Source organism: Manis pentadactyla, chromosome 10 (genome assembly GCF_030020395.1).
Source record: "Manis pentadactyla isolate mManPen7 chromosome 10, mManPen7.hap1, whole genome shotgun sequence".
NCBI classification, from domain to species: Eukaryota; Metazoa; Chordata; class Mammalia; order Pholidota; family Manidae; genus Manis; species Manis pentadactyla.
In genome coordinates, this window is record NC_080028.1 from 52,145,006 (window position 1) to 52,163,686 (window position 18,681).

At 34.4% G+C, this 18,681-nt stretch overlaps 1 protein-coding gene across 3 annotated transcripts in view; it reads left to right on the plus strand.

The window, feature by feature from the left end:
• The window catches only part of SLC16A7 (solute carrier family 16 member 7), a 172,900-nt gene that overhangs the window by 143,192 nt on the left and 11,027 nt on the right, over window positions 1–18,681 (plus strand). For all 3 annotated transcript variants that reach the window (XM_036894994.2, XM_036894993.2, XM_036894995.2), the window contains 2 exons: window positions 12,937–13,080; window positions 16,134–16,952. In XM_036894994.2, coding sequence (XP_036750889.2) covers window positions 12,937–13,080; window positions 16,134–16,952 — 963 coding nt within the window. The remainder of the gene's footprint in view (window positions 1–12,936; window positions 13,081–16,133; window positions 16,953–18,681) is intronic.

Sequence of the window (18,681 nt, forward strand, 5' to 3'; positions counted from 1 at the left end):
TTTCCTCTTATCTGCTGTTAAGTTTTCTTGCCTCCTGGATGCAGCTTTAAGTGCTTCTTTCTCGTAACTGTCGTTAGAACTCCATAATAACAATATCATATGGCAGTTTTTTCTAATTATTTTCTTAGATGTCTGAACCACTCTGTTAGGAGATGGGAGGGTCTTTATCCTTAGCAACTAAGGAAGCACTTAAAATGTCCAGCATATAAGCAGGATTGTCTGAATATTTGTTGATTTGTTGATTGAATTCCAGAACAAGTTCCCAAGGCATAGGATTGTCAAACTTTATAAAGAAAAGTTTAAAAACCACTTAGCTTAGTGATTCAATCAAGAGAATTAAATTCTTCTTTGACAAAAATAAAAACACTAGCTTTTTCTGAAAACCTCTTTAGATGTTAGAATCTGCCTCTCTTGGAATATCTCCATGACTAACTGAGCACAGATGGCTGATTGACTGATAACTAGAAATATTCAGAGATAATGCCCAAGATTATAGAACCATAACCATTTTTTTTGCTTCCTTACTAACTCACATTGTCATTTATTCTTCATTTTCCTTTGAAACCAGAACTACTTATTCACTACATAATTTTTAGAAAAACAACCCTCTTACTATCTTCCCAGCAGTGCTAAACATCTAATTTTTGATAAGCAATTAATTGAATTTTTCTTAACTAATTTAAACAGGAATGAACTATGAACTGTGTTCCAAAATGCTGAGATTCACTTGCATCTCTTTAAAGTTCTTTACTTTCCTAGCATTTTTCATAATCCTGCTGTTTTTTAAATGTTATAAATAAAATTATAGTAAATATGTAATGAATGATAATGCTATTTTAATACTAAAGTAACAAAATCAACAAAATATGTAATGAATGATGATCTTACTTTAAAACTAAAGTAACAAAGTCACCAGGAGGTAGAAAAGCTGATTTAGTGTTTCACCTAATGAATCTACAGATTGTTTATTGTAGGAAACACTACACACACACACACACACACACACACACACACACACACACACACACACACACACACACACACACACAGTGATCTATTACACAGCCCTAAAAAAGAAGGAAATCCTGTTAGCTATACAACATGGATGAAGTTGGAGAGCATCATGCTTAGTGAAATAAGCCAGACACAGAAAGACAAATACTGCATGGTATCACTTATATGTGAAATCTAAAGAAGTTGAACTCATAAAATCCAGAGTCTGGAATGGGAGTTGCCAGGGCCTGGGGAGAGTGGAGGAAATGATATGCTAGTGAAGAGTCCTAATGTCTGGAGACCTAATGTACCGCATGGTGACTGTGGTTAATAATAATGTATTATATACTTGAAATTTACTGAGAGTAGATCTCAAGTGTTCTCACCACACATGCACAAAAAAAGCAACTAGGTGACAGGTATGTTACTAGCTTGACTAGTAATTCTTTCACAATGTATACATATATCAAATCATCATGTTGCACACCGTAAATATGTATAACTTAAAAAAAATTAGCTCTGATAATGTAGGTGGATTTTTTGTTTGTTTATCGTCAAAAGTTCTGTATTATTGAAGCCAGTGTAAAAACGTTGACCTGCTTGGAACTTGCCAATCTTAATTGGACCACTGGAATACTTCCTTTAATCTTAGTTAATATTATTACCATTTTCCTACTATGCCTATTAGCCCTAAATTCAACCCATATTTCCCATGTTATGTACTAGTATTTCATTAGAGATATGGTAAAATGTCTTGAAAAAGACTAGTATGCTAATTTTTGTTTCTTTGACTTAAATGAACAGAAAGAAATGAGTTTAGCTTTAATTGATAAGTGTATTGGGTTCTGTTGATCATAATGTCCTATTCTAGGTTTCCTTTAGAAAAATGTTTTAATAATCTCTTCTGATTTGTTCCTAGAAACCGTTGGAATTTATTACTCATTAATCTATGAAAAACATATTTTTGTTTGTTTCTGAGAATTGGGCTTACATTTCCCTGTCTTTACTTTTCTGTAATATCTTCTCTGTTCTTTATGCTTCATCTTAACACAATGATTTAATGACTTCATCATTATCTGTCTGTGCTTAGAAATACTCCTTGCTTTTCCATATTTTTTATCCATAAAAATCTTAATTTTCTATGATTGTAATCTCATACCTATCAAGTATCTCAAATGTCACACATTTAGCTATCTTTGCCCTTCTGTGGGTTACTCTCCAGGACCCTAGTTTTAATCCCATCAGCTTTATTATCTCTCTTCTCTTGGGTTTCCATTTCTCCTCCAGAAATCCACACTTGCCTTGGATCTCAGTGATCTTAAGTTTATTCTGTATTTGCTTAAATTTTTTTACTTTTCTGTATCAAATGATTATATACTTCCCAATCTTTTGGTCTTGGTTTGATCTTACTTTTCCAGACATTTCAAGTTACTCCTTCACTTTTTACATTATTTCCTACATTCTGTCCAGGATATTTTAAACTCTTTTTTAAATAAAAATATTCTGCAAATACCATCATCTTTTCCTTAGGTGTTGTGACATGTGGTTTCATGTGCCCCGTCACTCTTTCTGTAGGCCATCATTGCAGGTGCCACAGGTAGTGCACATGGCACTCTTAGAACTTGTAGATTCCTCACTCAGAAAGATAAGAATAGTGTACACCATTTGTGTGCTAAATAGTGGGTTTTATTCATGCATTCATTTTAGATTTTTTTGTGAACACCACAATAGCTGGATCCACCCAGAGGTTCTAGGTGATGCAAGGAGTATGAGATGTCTTATCCTGATTTTTTTAAAATAATATTGTCTGCTGGATTGGTAGCAATGCTACATAGACTAGAACATATGTGTCCCACAATTTACAATAAATGAGCATTCAGAGGTGATTCTTAATCTTTCTTAAAATTTTACTTTGAATTTGTGTGTGTGTGTGTGTGTGTAAAGATAGTTTGTTATAAAGAGGTTAAAATATAGGCAGAACACAAAGACATATATAGACAATGTCATATATTTTATCTAAATACCCATTAAGTTCAGAATACCAATAAACCCTTGTCAACTTAAAGTTTTCATTTAATTTGTAAATGCATGTAGTGCAATAAATTTATAAGTGCCTCATGCTTCAGGAAACCTGTAAAACAAGCTATTATCAAAATACCCAGTTCTTCAAAGTAAAGTTGAATAATAGCTTCTCAGACATGATTGAACAAAACTTTTTGTTATAATTACTATTAGTATTTCCAAATTTATCTGTCATTCTGCCACAATATTTATGGAAATAACCTATTTTACTGCAGGTTTATCTGCTAGGATGCTTTCAGCTTAAACACTCAATAGACTTAAAAGCTAGGCAGACACATTAACTTGTTTAGCAAGAATTTTAAATACAGGGTGACACAGTTTAATTTTAAATTTAGAATTCCACGTCCACTTCACTGCGACTCTCTTGAAACTGCTAGTTTCTGTGTTTCGGCTTTTTCTTCAGGCCAGCACTAATGTTCACAAGATGGCTGCTGTGGTGCAAGGCAACATACACATCTAAGATAACATTTAGTGATTTGTTTGCATTGTTTCTTAAGAAAAGGAGAACTTTTCCCAGAAATTGCCAGTCAGTTTCCACTCATGTCTCATTGGCCAGGTTTGTGTCATAAGCCTAACCCTAAATTATTCAATGCAGAGAAAATGAGATTATTGTGATTGGCAGGCTTTGTAAATCAGGATTTACTCCCTCCTCAACAATTCTTTGGGTGCATGGCTGCACAGTGAAAAGCAGCCTCCAGCAAGGTATTCATGTTTACTAAAAGAGGAAGCAGGAGAAAATGGGTGCACAGTAAATAACCAAGAGTATTAATCAAGTGAACACTAGTTTAAATATCAGTTATTATTTCTCTGATGGTGACTCTTTAGTCCCTGAAATAAATGGAGAATACAAATCATTATTACTCTGTAGCACTTTATAATATACTAGAACTTATGTAAAAGGTGCAACAAAGAATACTAGGAGCACATTCTCTTACACTATGACCCTTGAATTCAGTACACACAGACCCAGACACAAATACGTCTGCACCTACACTATATACACAGTTAGATACTGTAATAGATCATTGCATGGATGTTGGGCAGTGGGTTTTACATCACTAGTTCATTATTTTGTTTGCTTAAGACCAGTCTTTACTCATAAATAAAGCAAGGCACTCCAAAGAGTTAAGATAAAGGAGATCATTTAACACATCTCTAAAGTGACCTTTAACTGGGCATATGTGTTGTATTTTTTGTTTTATATATGGTTTAGATACTAGAAAGGAACCAGCAGATGAAATATCCTCTCTAAAATCTTGTCTACTTTGATAAATACTGTTATCATGTGTGGAGTAAGCTGCAGAATTTCCAGAATCTCTTGACTGGCCTTAGGTCATTACATATCAATAGGTATTTACTGCTGCAGCCTCTGGGGCAAGAGGTGGAGAGGTATAGCCATTCTCTCTGCCCCTCCGTTCCTGGCATGTAATTGGTCTGTCATCTGCTAGTCACCAAGGACCTACCAATGGAGTTGCTCCTGGAAGGGGTGGGCAGGATGTAGAGAGCACACTGTGGGGGCAGAGTGTGAGCAGTAGCCAGAGGAGACAGGGTGGGGCCTAGCTAGCAAATTTGAGCAATCTGTTAGAAATAAAAAGCCTTTCTCCCAACCTACACTGTACCTTGACTCATTTCAGTTTCACCAGTTTTATAGGGATTTGTCCCAGTTTGGGAGTACCCTTTACCCCAGAGGTGATGGTGGCATCATATGACAGTCCTAAATCAACTTAGAAAATAATTTGATGTAATGAAATAAAAAGTAATTACTATCTATATGGAATAAGTTGACCTATGCCTAAGTAAATTATGAGTAACAGTATGGCTCTCTCTAAGAAGTGAAATTCTAATGACTAAAACAAATATGCAAGTGTATATATACCACAACATAGAATATTAATCTTAAGAGAGATAGGGACAAAGTACTATAGCATTTAAAAGGTTAGGTGATTATGTTAGATGGGCTCATGGACTGCACTGTGGCCATGTTATTTTAAACTAATTTTGAAAAATAAATTGAGGGAAAGAATATAAAATTTCATATTTTATGTACAATAAAGGTTATGAGGGAGAAATATCCATGAATAGAAATGTATTTTAGCATCCTTTGGAAATGGTCATATTGCTTATTAGTTGCCTGAGACAGATATGAATCTTGAATTTACAAATTGAATTTTCCTGACTGGTTAATGGAAATACATATATTTTAAGATACATTCTGAATATATATCCACATTTCAAAATTCTTATTGAGATTAAACTATTCCAATAGTTAATTGAGTATAATAAATTGGAAAAATGTCAAGATACTTTACATGTTTTGCTGGTTCATACTGAGATAATTCTTTGAAACTAAACTTTCAAGCTTTAGAGAAAAAAAAGTAGTAGATGTTAACTACTATTATTGTGAGGTAGCATTCACAGATTTTATGAATTTTTAATAGAAATTGAATTTTTTTCTATTATATATTAGGATGTCTTAGAATGCAAGTAGGGAAAAACTCAGTGGAATTGAATTTGGAAAAACTGGAGAATTCCAATAAGAAAGCTTTATGATGTCATATCACAGGAAGTCTGCAGGTGAGGTAGCTCCTAGTTTGGTTGATTTATTGGCTCTTTGAACAAATCAAAGGGTTGAGTACTTGCCTCATCTGCAAGCACCCTTCGTGGTCCAGAGATGACCCTAGCATCTCCAGGCCTCACATTCTCATGAAAATACAGAGGCATTTTATTGCTTTATAAGACAGAAAATCCTTTTCCAGAAGGCCTCAGAAAATGTACTCTATAAATTGTCCCAAAATGCTCAAGTTAAAACGAGTACTTGGTAATTGGAATGGTTCTCTCATGATTGGCTGACAATACTTATGATTCACTCCCTAAGCCTGGGGCATCGCAGAAGAGATTATACCAAAATCAGGGCTCAGTTAGGGAGAAGGAAGAAGGCATGGCTCTTGGGTAGGCAGCCAACAGCTTCTGCAATATAGTCTTATTTTTCCCATTTTCTTAAAAATTATTCCAGAGTGCAGGAAATGCCAAGTATTAGGTCTGTGTAATGAAATATTAAATGTAAATTTTTATTTTAAAGAATGAGCATCATGCATGTGAAAAAGATTTAATCATTCCTCCCAGGAAAAATGACACAGGAGTATATATAGCTAGTTTAGGCAGTTAAGGCAGAGTGCATGAGCAATCTTTAAAAGCTGTTACTTTGCACCTCAGTTTCCTTATCTATAAAATGGGAATGAAGTAATAGTGCAAACTTTTAGAGGTGTTGTAAAGATTTAATGTGATTTTTTTATGTGAAGAGTTTGGAAGCATGCCAAGTCCTCAAGAAATGTGATTTTTATGATTATGTAGCCATTGTGCCAGCCTTAAACAGCTGAAAATGCTTTTCCTGGTTGAGAATCGTGTACCTACAAATACCAAGGAAGTGCTTGGCATTTCTGTCCTTAAGTATAGAGAATGATTACTTTCAAACCCTTTCAACTGTATTAATAGATTTTGTTAAGATGTCAGTTTGTCCACTTTCCCACACCACCTCCCAGACAAAGAGCCATGTCATCCCTTTTAAACACTGGTGATAATGCCAAGTTGGAACAATGTGTGGTTGAATGAGTATAGAAATGGAAAAAGTTCATGTAGAGAAAGGAAAAGATGAGGAAACATAAAATAATTATCTGCTCATTAAAGTTCCAGAACTTTTCTCACAACCAGGCCAGTGACAGAAGAATATTTAAAATAGATGGTATGGAAAATGAGCTTTGGTTGAATAGCTGTATTTTAAAATAGCATTTAGTACTTTATTAAGGTTTGGTAGCTTCATCTTTTGGAATAGTGAGAAGACAATATATCTCTCAGGAGTACATATCTGCAGAGACCTGAATCTGATAAAATTAAACCATTTATATATAAAGAGGGGACCATTTTAAACAGAGGGGACAACAAATGAAAAGATGAGTTTGTAGACCATGTCATCCCCCAGTACCCTCTGTCCCTGTATGCGTCAAGTATACCTACCATGTTAATCAGCCCCTTTCTGGATTTCTACAACTGTTCAAACAATTCATTCAGAGTCTCTGTATACTTAAAATACTAGCTGAATGCTGAATGAATGCACTATGAGTGTCTCCAGCTGATATAAAGCTTCATCTTTGTAGAACTGGATGAGCTTTAGTAAATCAAACTAGGTTAATTGCCATTGAGCAACATGTGAATTGATGATTTACTTGGGTAGCATTTATAGTTCCATCCTTTGTTAAAGTTGTGCAATAGCTGATTCCTGATGATCAGGGCTGCTCCCTTCATGTGTGTCACTGACCTTAAATGAAAGATCACATGAAGAAAGAAACCTAATACATGTACAATTCTTAGCACACTGCCTGCAAAGAGTAGTAACTCAGTAAATGTTGATGATAAGAATATATATGGCAACTACCTTCACAGAGCTTAGAATAGAATGTATAAACAAGGCAGAGAATAAATGCGTGTATGTATGTGTGTGTGTGTGTTCCCAACTGTAAGTGCAACAGGTAGATTTTCGATCCCACTTCAAGGCAGGGAGAAACCTCCAGCAAGCAAGTAGTTAATGAGGAGGATCCCACACTCTGGCCAAATTAAAGTAGCAACCGTTTTCTAATTCAAAAAAATCTCTTTGAAAATTCTTTCGAGTTTAGAAAGCCTCCGTCAGTAAGAAAAATACTGTCGTAGTAAACGCAGATAAATTTCTGTAATTGCAAACAACTTTCTCCCAGGGCTGACTAGTGCTTTTTATCATTTGATTTGATGGGATAGCACATAATATACAAATTTGAAATAAAGCAAATGAAAAATAAATTATAGCAGTTTATCATTTCCTGTGTTAGTGTTTATGCTATGCATAAAAATTTTATATAGCTCAAATTGATAGTCAATTCCAATTCATGGTTTTAGATTGATCAAATGTATTTTATGAAATGTTCATTACATAACATATTCTCCAAATTTTCTCACTGCATTTATCATGTACTCATACAATATACAAAAGAAATAAAAGCAAGCACTATGAGTTTATGATGACAGAAGAGAACAACAATATGCAAAAGAATAGATCAGTTCATATACATGTAAGTCTTACATTTAAAAAAAACTAACAAAATAAATTATCTGTTTATTACTCTATGCAAAACTCAAAATTACCAGAAGAGATACAGTATCGTAGTTGTATTCACACTCTCCAAGACCATTCCATTTTGATGATTTACCATAAAGATTCACAGGACTTGACAATGTCTTCTTCATGGCTATGATTTATTACAACAAAAAGATGCAAAAGAACATCAAGAAAGGAAAGAGGACACAGGATGAAATACAGAGGAAACCAAATGCAGACCTCTCAGAGTCCTCTCCCAGTGGAATCACAAAGGACAGGCTTCCTCTTCCAGCTAAGAGCTGTGTGAAGTGTTGCCTACCAGGAAGCTCATTAGAGACTCAGGGCTTAAGGTTTCTGTTAGGTTGCTGGTCATGTAGGTATTATCTGTCTGGCATGTACCAAAATTCCAGACTCCCACAAGGAAAGCAGATGTTCATCATAAATCACCTTGTTGGTAAAGCAGTGTAGGCCCACTAAGCCACCCCACCAGTTAGGGAATGGTGGGAGCACTTCTGAAATCCAAGTTCCCAAATGCCAGCCCAGAGCCACCCTCTCAAGCAGGCCTTTCTGAGGACAGTAGTCTTGGCCATGGTATGAACTCTTTCTGCACAGCATTTAAAAAAACATGTTTTATGTTCACATGACTCTGGGCTTATATCCACATTCTACCATTTACATTGATGTGATGTTGAACAAGTTATTTAAATACTTTTCATGACTGTTTCACCATCTGTTACGTGGCCTTCATTAGGCAATTATATTATCAGATTGTCCTGAAAATCATACACTCTAATACTTGTACAATTCTTAGCACACTGCCTGCAAAGAGTAGTAACTCAGAAAATGTTGATGATAAGAATATATATGGCAACTATCATCACAGAACTTAGAATAGAATGTATGAACAAGGCAGAGAATAAATGTGTGTGTGTGTGTGTGTGTGTGTGTGTGTGTTACCAACTGTAAGTGCAGCAGGTTCTAAGAATGGGCAAACACTTTGTAATTTATAAGAACTCACAAAAGCTTCTTTGCCAGAATAAGTATTCTTTTGCTAAGTGTTGTGGAGCTGCAACCATAAAAGACAGAAGTAGGGGAAAGAAGCAGCTTTCAGATAACAAAGAAGTAACTGAAATATGAGTGACAACACTGTGTTCCTTACATTGCCCCCTGATGAAGCCCTTCTTTACAGTTTTATAGCTAATATGAAAGTGGCTATTATATTGACACTAAAAATTCTGAAATGGATGGAGAAACTGGATCAGAAGAAATTAGTGAGCTGGTCAGTCTGATTTAGATACAGTTTGATACTTTTGTGAATGTTTTTGACATAATGACCTCATTAGTCTTGCACACCTTTTTTTTTTAACCTTTTGACAAGCAAACAGCACAAAACATTTTGGTGAACACTACCTTTGTTCTACTTAGATATGGGCTCAAATATAATTCTTAGCAGGTAGGAATTACCTTTTATGGTATAACTGATGACTAAACATCATGATTACTTGAAAACATGCTGAGTAAAAACATTCAAATGATTGACTGAATTAATAAATAAGTGAATGAGTGAGCTCAGAATATAATTAGGTCTAAGATTCATCAAGAAGGGACACTTGTGAGGCTAGCTCATGTTTGACAAATGCTTGTGATAAGAATTTACTTTTTCTCCTGAAACTTCATCTTTCCTGTTCAGACAGTAAACTAAGCTGCTTGTCAGTTGGAGAGAGGTATTGGGTAATGTTGTGTTTTACATCTAATATTTAGATGCCTCCTCAAGCTACTTTTAAGCACTTAGAAATTCTTTACAAAATACATATATTTTATTCTGTATCATAATTTTAATTTTGATCTACAACTATTATAAAGTAGGGATACTTTATGATATTTTATAAGCATTTAATATTAAGGGGTGTGCAGCTTTATTTCTAAATCACTTATAAAGTATGTTTTTTTACTAGAAAAAGATTATAGATGAATTTTGTAAATGTATCTCTTACAGGATATCACTTCATTAAAATATATTATTTAAAATAAGATTACTTGTTAAAATTAGAGCTCCCGTTATTCATGACATTGTAGAAATTATCAGTGCCTTCCCAAAAAACAAAATACCAACACCTCTTAGTGGCTACCTTTAATTAATTACAGTAGTGGTTAAATGCCTTAATGTAGTTATTTCAACCTATGTGTATAATTATCTGCCATGCACGAAAGTTGTGATTCATAGTCTATGTTCAAATTTAAATTTTCACCTTTTAGGTAAACACATTTATAAAATGTAATAATCAGTTAGCCCATTTGTTATTTATCCAGCCACACATAGAAAATGCTATATATAGCATAAATGATACTGAGAAGAAATTGTTATTAGTCCAAGAGATTGATAAATGCCTTTGAATTCATTCTGATAATTTATATGTATCAAAGCATCCTTCACAGTTTTTAAAATAACTTGTTGATAATTTCTTCCTCTGGGCTCTAATACATTGAGGATTATATTTGTGCTTTTATTATTTTATCCTTGGTGTGTGTCAATTAGCTTTATAGTAAGAGCTCAAGAAATACTACCTTGTACTGGTTTAGGTTGAATTGAATTGAATTGGTTAAGTAATTTTAAGAAAGGGAATCCACTCCTACGTTCAATACTTAATCAAAGCTAATCAATTTATTCTGATTCATTTTCTCACAAAGGCTTTTTGAATTTAGCTATGTGCTTTTTAATGAAAATGCTAATTTCCTAAATCATGTATGTAATATAATTATTATATTAATATATGCAAATGCACATATGTATGTATATATGTAATTGTGTACAGTATTTTATAATATATGTGTATGTGTATATATATGTGTGTGATATATGTAAAACATGTATATATAAAAAAACACACATACATACATATATATATAATTTCTTCAGATGAGTTTTACCATATTAGGGACAGAATTCTATTCTTTTCACATCATCATGTATAATTTTCACTGATTTTATTTCCCCCCAACCCTGTTCTTTTTATAGAGCTGTCTTTCATAGGGTCCTTTTTAGTTTTATTTTGTTTGGTATTAAGTACAATATGTGGTATTTTATTCTTCAGTTCTTTTTCTAAAATTATGTGTTTTTACCCATATTTTTTCAAAAGATATTGTGGAGTAATTTTAAATACTCTTAGGCCATGAAGTTTTATTTCAAACTTATATTTAAAGAATAAAAAGAACTGTACTTGTAGGAAAGAATAGGCTGTACTGAAAAATGCATCTCAATGTATTTTAAAAACTATTCATGTAAAAACTTGTAAGTACAGGCAACAGCACTTAGGAAATTTTTTAGTTATAGTATTAACTAAAAACCATTTTTTTCCCCTAGGCTAAACATTAGACTGAGAATTCTGACCTAACGTGCTATGTTTTCCTCAAAGCAGTGCTCCTAGTTTCAGATGCAATACAAATTTACGTTAAGAAAGAAATGTCAAATCAAACCATTTACACATTGACAGGTCTCATTCAATAGCATGGATGTTAACTGAATCTAATAGAGTGTCAGCTGTCAAGTCGCCCTGTTATTTTATGTTCACCACTAAAGTAAAAGAAATGCTATGCTTAACATAAGAAGCAACAATTTATTAATATTTAGAACTTTCATTTTATAATTATCAAAAGAGCTTTTCTAGACATAAACATAGCTTATCTTACTCCTGAGTATTTTACACACACACATACACATACTTCGGAAAATGTACATTAAATAAATGGAGTAAGTCATTCTTAAGGCTTCTCCCCGTCAGTATCTGGCCCTTCTCAATCACTTTTTTGTCAGAATCCTTGCTGTTCATGTTTCACATGTAAAATTGTTCTCTTTGCCAGTGAGGCAGCATATCTTAATAGAGAGATGTACCATTTTCTCTGATAATACCATCTAAACCGCTTCATCTGCCCTATAAGTTTTGATGCTGGTTCTCTCTTGACCTCACCTACATAGGTCAACAGAATATTATTCAGATGACAATCAGGGTTTATATTCAAAGTCTTTTTTTTTTAAATAGTCCTTAAATTGTTTGATTGAAATGTAAGGTATTGCCATTGTCCAAACAAGCCACAGAAATAATAACCAAATTCAAGCATGCAGAGGCCCTGATTAGCTACATTACTACCTATGTCTGCCATCTGAGGAATGGGATGAAGGGACTATCCATACTATAATTTCAAATATTACATTTCTAGTATAATACGATATTAAAACAATTGGTGTCTTAGAATCAAAGAAATAAGGTATTAACGAAAAATCACAGTGGGGTATAAAAAAATAAAATAATTTGAGTTCTAATTAAGGTCATTTATGTGTGTGTGCACACATTGTATTCTAGAAAATAAAAGTCTACCACAGACAAGTCATTTGTATAATCCCCAGATTTTTGTTACACAAATGCACCTGCATTTAAGATATTCAAATATTTTAGCTTATTTCCTGTTGAAAAACTTCCCCATCAAGTATTGAATGATTCTGGTCCTATCAAACTATATGTTAAGCACTTCTAATTTATTATTTAATGTGTTTTCATATATACATATATGATTAAAGATAACCGGATAACTGGGAAGTATTGAAAAGTCTTCATTATATTCAATATGAACTAAATATTTCTTTGATCATTAAAACATGCTTTCTCAACTTTGAAAATTAATAAACATTAAAAAGAATTAATGATGCAGCAACTGACTATTTCCTAATTTCTCCTCTTCCTCAGGTCCCATAAGCAGTGTGTTGGTGAATAAATATGGTAGCCGGCCCGTGGTGATGGCAGGAGGTTTGCTGTGTTGCGTTGGAATGGTCACAGCCTCTTTCAGTACCAGTGTAACAGAGCTTTACCTCACTGTGGGGTTCATTGGAGGTAAGTCAAGCTTTATTTTCAGTTTATTTTCTTCTTAGCTCTTCTGTTGTTTGCAAAGCTCTGTAAGAAGCATGAACAACTGAATGTTATTACTGTTTTCTTTGAATGTTCTTTTTATATCAGATGCTCTCTTCAAGTATTTTCACCTAGTACGTTGAAATACTAGCTACAGAATGGCCAAACTCTTCTCAAGAAATGGAGAAAACAAGTTACCCGACATGTCACATGTGATGACATGCATGTCAAAAAGAAACCAGCTTTGGTTTGTTTTTATTGTTTAACCCTTTACTCTTCAGCTGGTTAAGGTGTTGCTGTAGACACAGACTGTCTGGCCTGTAAGTAGCTTCATGTTCTTAAAAATTATTTTGCATTACTTACTACTACTGGAGTCTGACTTAACACTCCCAGTAGGTTAAAAATGGTGCCCAAAAGGTGTTTTTTAGGTGCCCTGATTTAGCTTTAATAATATAATTCTTGTTGTCTGTGTCTAAATAATGGTAGAACTCTGCATGCATGTGCCTTCTTTTCCTTATGAAAGGATTCTGTTGTAAAGCTCTAGAAGGCACATTTGCCACTAAACACAGATATTTTTAAATGACATACCATTCATTACTTGATCACAGATGTTTTTCATGCATAATGTCTTTTGACTCAAACTGAACTGAATATGTCCATTTGGAAAGTACCATTAATATTAGCCTCAACAATAAATTTCATTCAACAAGTTACACTCAAAAAGTTTTAAGAAAAATTAGACTTCAATATATGAAGAAATTGAATCTTTTCCTTACGTCTACAGATAAAAATAAAAATTCTCTTTTTATAGTGCTTTAGGCCATTCTAAGCCTGTACTTACATATCATTTAATGAAAAAATTAGATGTATTAAAGCCTATAGTAATAGCGATGTTACAACCTATGGACAACTCTCTTCCCTTTTGATATGGTAAAACACCTTTGGACATTGTAAATGAGAATCTCTGTATAGCTAAGAGTTGTTATAATGGAGACAATGCCCTTTCCTTTGTGCAGAAATGCTGTGTATTGCATTTGACCATAGAAATCAGGCTGGGACTACAAGTGGATATTTTATGGAAAAGATGATTTTGCTATTACTCTTCCACAAATATCAACAGCATTATATGTTATTTCAACTTTAATTATATTCCTTTGGGTCTTGAGCTTTGATGCTTCCAGAGTCAACCATTAAATATACCTAGGAAGGGTCTATCTTGAGTCATTATCAGCTACTATACTTTGGTTATGTATCTGAATCGACAGATTTAGTTTATAAACCTGAGTCAGCACATATTAGCTGAATGATTATGGGTAAATTAACCTCCTTATGCCTCAGTTTTTTGTCTTTAAAATGGGGGAAATGATATCTCTTTCCTTTGGGAGTTGTTGGAATGATTAATGTAAAAATTAAATATATAGTACTTTACAGAGTGCCCAACATTTTGTTACTTTTAAATAAAAATGTTTAAATAATAATAATCACAATATCATTATATAACATCTTACAGTTCTGGAACTTACTAGATTTTGGCAAAACCTTCCTTGTGGTTATTGAGGGCATTGGAGCTCCAGAAATCTAAGTGTTTTGCCCACTAGTACTCATAGGTAAGTAGTTGAGGCAGATTCAGATCTTTTGATTTCAAGTCCCATGACAGAATAGGACATAAATGGCTGCTATTTCCTTGGGAGAGCTTGAAATAACCTCTGAAGGTAAAATTTCAAGTGACAGAATATAGGTGGGAGGGGGCAGGGGGCTGGGGCAGTTCAATAAGAAAGAAATTTGAACTTCAGAACACAATTCCTGCGTTCTAACTGGGGTTCTTCCACTCACAGCCTGCTGCCCATGGCTGGTCAGTCTTGTTACTCATAAACTGAATCTAATTATACATATTTCTGCATATCTCACCGGTGTGGCTGAGGTGGTTCAGAGAGCTTACTGCCCTGTTCCTCCAGAGTAACACTCCTTTACATCAACTTTGGGGGTCCCCCCATTCCTAGAAAATATATGTTAAAGCTTTGCAGTAAACATTTGTCCTCGGAACTAAGTGTCCCAGAATCCAAATACTTAACCACTTTGCAATACTGTCACAATTTACATAAATTGGGAAAAGCAGAAAAATTCTTATTTCTAGATCCCATAAAATAGTATAGAATAATGCCTAGTCTAAGGGGGAAAGAGAGCTAGTTTATAGAAATCAATTTTATGTACTTTTTAAACAAATGTCTTCATTACTATTGCCAAAATAGTACCTTGGCAAGCTACCAGAAGTAATTCATCTCTCAAAGGTGACCTCAGCACTGCCCAGGAGTTCCCTAGACAGTAGGAACTTCTGACTCACATAAACATCGGCTTTACTCCCTGAAATAAGAATATTTTTCAAGCAAAAATGTTATTTACTTTTTAGTTAACGCACATGTGCATCTATATTCATGAAATGTGGAATGTGAGTGATGTAGAGCATGAAATTAAAGGCAGGAGTTTATTCCTCTTTTTTTATTATTTGCATGATTTTGAACAAACTATCTGTGGAGAAACCTAAGATTGCTTATATATGACCTCCTTGTTTGTCTGTTCACTCTGTTCAACTTATAAAAAAATTATTGACAATTTAAATGCACTCTCCCACAAGGAAGAAATATATTCTATAGATGGGTATATAAATATATATGTTTATGTATATAAATATAGATATATAGACATTAATTTATCTGTGGAGTTAAGTGACTGTAATAAAGAACTAATAATTGTGCCCTACTTTCAGCCTAGTCTATCAAATCTGTAGAAGCTCTTGGTGTTTTATGTTTGTGCTTTAAAATGAAAGGAATATGAACCTGTTAGACAGTTGAAGAGTCCGGTTAGGAGAATCTTCCTGTTTATGTGCGATTCTCTTGATATTTATAATCATCAAAAATGACTACCTGTTGTTGCACTTTCAGTCTGCCTTTCCCACCTGAATGTACATTTTGAAGAGTAATTAATTTTGCAAGTGGCCTAATGTATTTATATTTTTCTTCCTTTTGTTTTGTTCTTTCTAGGTTTAGGGCTAGCCTTCAACCTACAGCCTGCCTTAACTATCATTGGCAAATACTTCTATAAGAAACGACCTGTGGCGAATGGACTCGCCATGGCAGGAAGCCCTGTTTTCTTAAGTACATTGGCTCCTTTCAATCAGTTCCTTTTTAATACTTTTGGCTGGAAAGGAAGCTTCTTGATTTTGGGAGGTATACTGTTGAACGCCTGTGTGGCTGGGGCCCTCATGAGACCCATTGGACCCAAACAAACTACTAACAAGCCTAAAAATAAGGTTGTCATGAGAGCAGATGATTCAGATGTGCAGAAAAGCCATAAGAAGAAGTCACTATGGGACAAAATTAATAAGTATTTAGATTTCTCCCTTTTTAAGCATAGGGGATTTCTGATATACTTATCTGGAAATGTCATTATGTTTCTAGGGTTTTTTGCCCCCATCATATTCTTGGCTCCTTATGCTAAAGACAAGGGAATCGATGAATATTCAGCAGCTTTCTTGCTGTCTGTTATGGCTTTTGTTGATATGTTTGCTAGGCCTTCTGTAGGATTTATCGCAAACTCCAAATTTATCCGACCCCGAATCCAGTACTTCTTCAGTTTGGCAGTCATGTTCAATGGCATGTGTCATCTCCTGTGCCCGCTGGCAGAGGACTACACGAGCCTGGTGATATATGCTATATTTTTTGGCCTTGGATTTGGGAGTGTTAGCAGTGTCCTCTTCGAAACGCTCATGGACCTTGTCGGTGCACAAAGGTTTTCCAGTGCAGTGGGACTCGTCACCATTGTGGAATGTTGTCCAGTTCTTCTTGGCCCTCCTCTTGCTGGTAAGGGTAATTCCCATCAAGGACAGCAAAAAGTGTAAAATTGATAGGCATTCACCAGGGTCTTCCTGGTAGTGTATGATGGGGTCTGTAATAATACATACCAATATCCTGAAAGACTGGGTATGTTAATTTTAGGTTTTATTATATAATTTACAATCTCATATTTAGTCATATTTTTCAGAGCCTGGACCTATGAACTTAAAAATTTAAGTTAGATAATTAGCAGCATAGTTTTTAGGTTTTTACCCATATCAGTTACTTGGTGCTTTTAGAAATCTATCATAAAAATAAAGTGACTCTTTTTTTAAATCATTGGTGAACAGACTTCTGTTTATATTAAAAAGAGTCAATAAATATAAAATAATGTTCTCAGGAGGTCAGAATCTATTTTCTTAGTGGAATACATTGGCTATATTAATAAGGAACCTGTTACATGCTTAAGGAAGGATTAGTTTTATAGTATCACTAATAGGAATATGTGAATATCTGTTTTATGTTGTGTGTATATATACACATACATGGGTATGTGTATGTTTCTAATGCACGAATGAAGAGAAATTCAAGGTCATTTTTTGATCAGCTACTTAGATTCCATATTTGTAAATTATAAAGCTTACCTTTAGATTTTAAGATTTGAAATGTTTTCAGTCATGCCTATGAAAGTATCTATACTAAATTACCCAGTAACAAGACTGGTAAGGACACATGCATAAGCTCATTTTTGAAGATAAGGCTTTGTTTAGTCTTAGACTTTAATGTCATAAGTATTAAGTGCTTTTGCAGTCCAGTCTTTTCCAGTAACCATTGAACATTGTTTCGGTTAATACTAAACTTAGATTGCTGGGACTCTTGTCCTGCTCCCTGGTGGTCACAGTAACTGCCGGGCTAAATGTAAATGTTTACATGCCTTTAAGTCAGTTTTTAAACTGTTTCCTACTCATCGCCAAGGAATTATTTTGAAAAGTGGGAAAATTTATATTTACTTTGTTAGTCTTAAGTCATCATTGACCTTTCTCACCTTTTGTTTTTTCATTTGGTCAGGAATGAGTACAGTTGTTGAGTTTTCTGTCCACCAGGGTGATAGCCCTGTCAACGTGGATGTACCATGGCACCAAAATAATTTTCCATTCAGAGTGAAAGCCCCAGAGGGTCTCATTTATCAGCCAATTGATTTTGACATATAAGACAAGGACAACTGGCCTATCTTTTCAAACAGAATTTGTTTTGCCAAGTGGGTTTTAGAAGCCTATTCATTAGCAATAAAATTCTAAGTATCAATAGAGAAAATTGTATTTCACCAGCCATAGGAGGATGAAATCAAATTGAGTCGGGTCAACAGAGTGGATGGGCTCTAAGGATTGAAATGAAGGAATCCAATTTGGCCAACTCCAACCTGTGCTGAGAGCATGTATTAATAATGTTTACATCAGTTTCAGCGTCCCTAAATTCTTACATGCTAATGTTTCAAACCATTGTACCCGCAGTAACAATGGCAATAATTGGTCTGGGTAACCTCGTTGAAGTTCTCAGGCTGTAGACAGCCGTAATACATCCACTGTTGTCATCCTGTTTCTGCCTCCTGCTACCCTTGACACTCCTTGACTTTTAGACTGGCTTCTCTTCTCTAGCATTAGGTCACTGCTAGAATGGCATCTGGCAGAAAGTAGGCACCCAGTGAGCACTTCTGAATGAATGGATATTGTTGTTATTCTTAGACAGTTGCTAATGC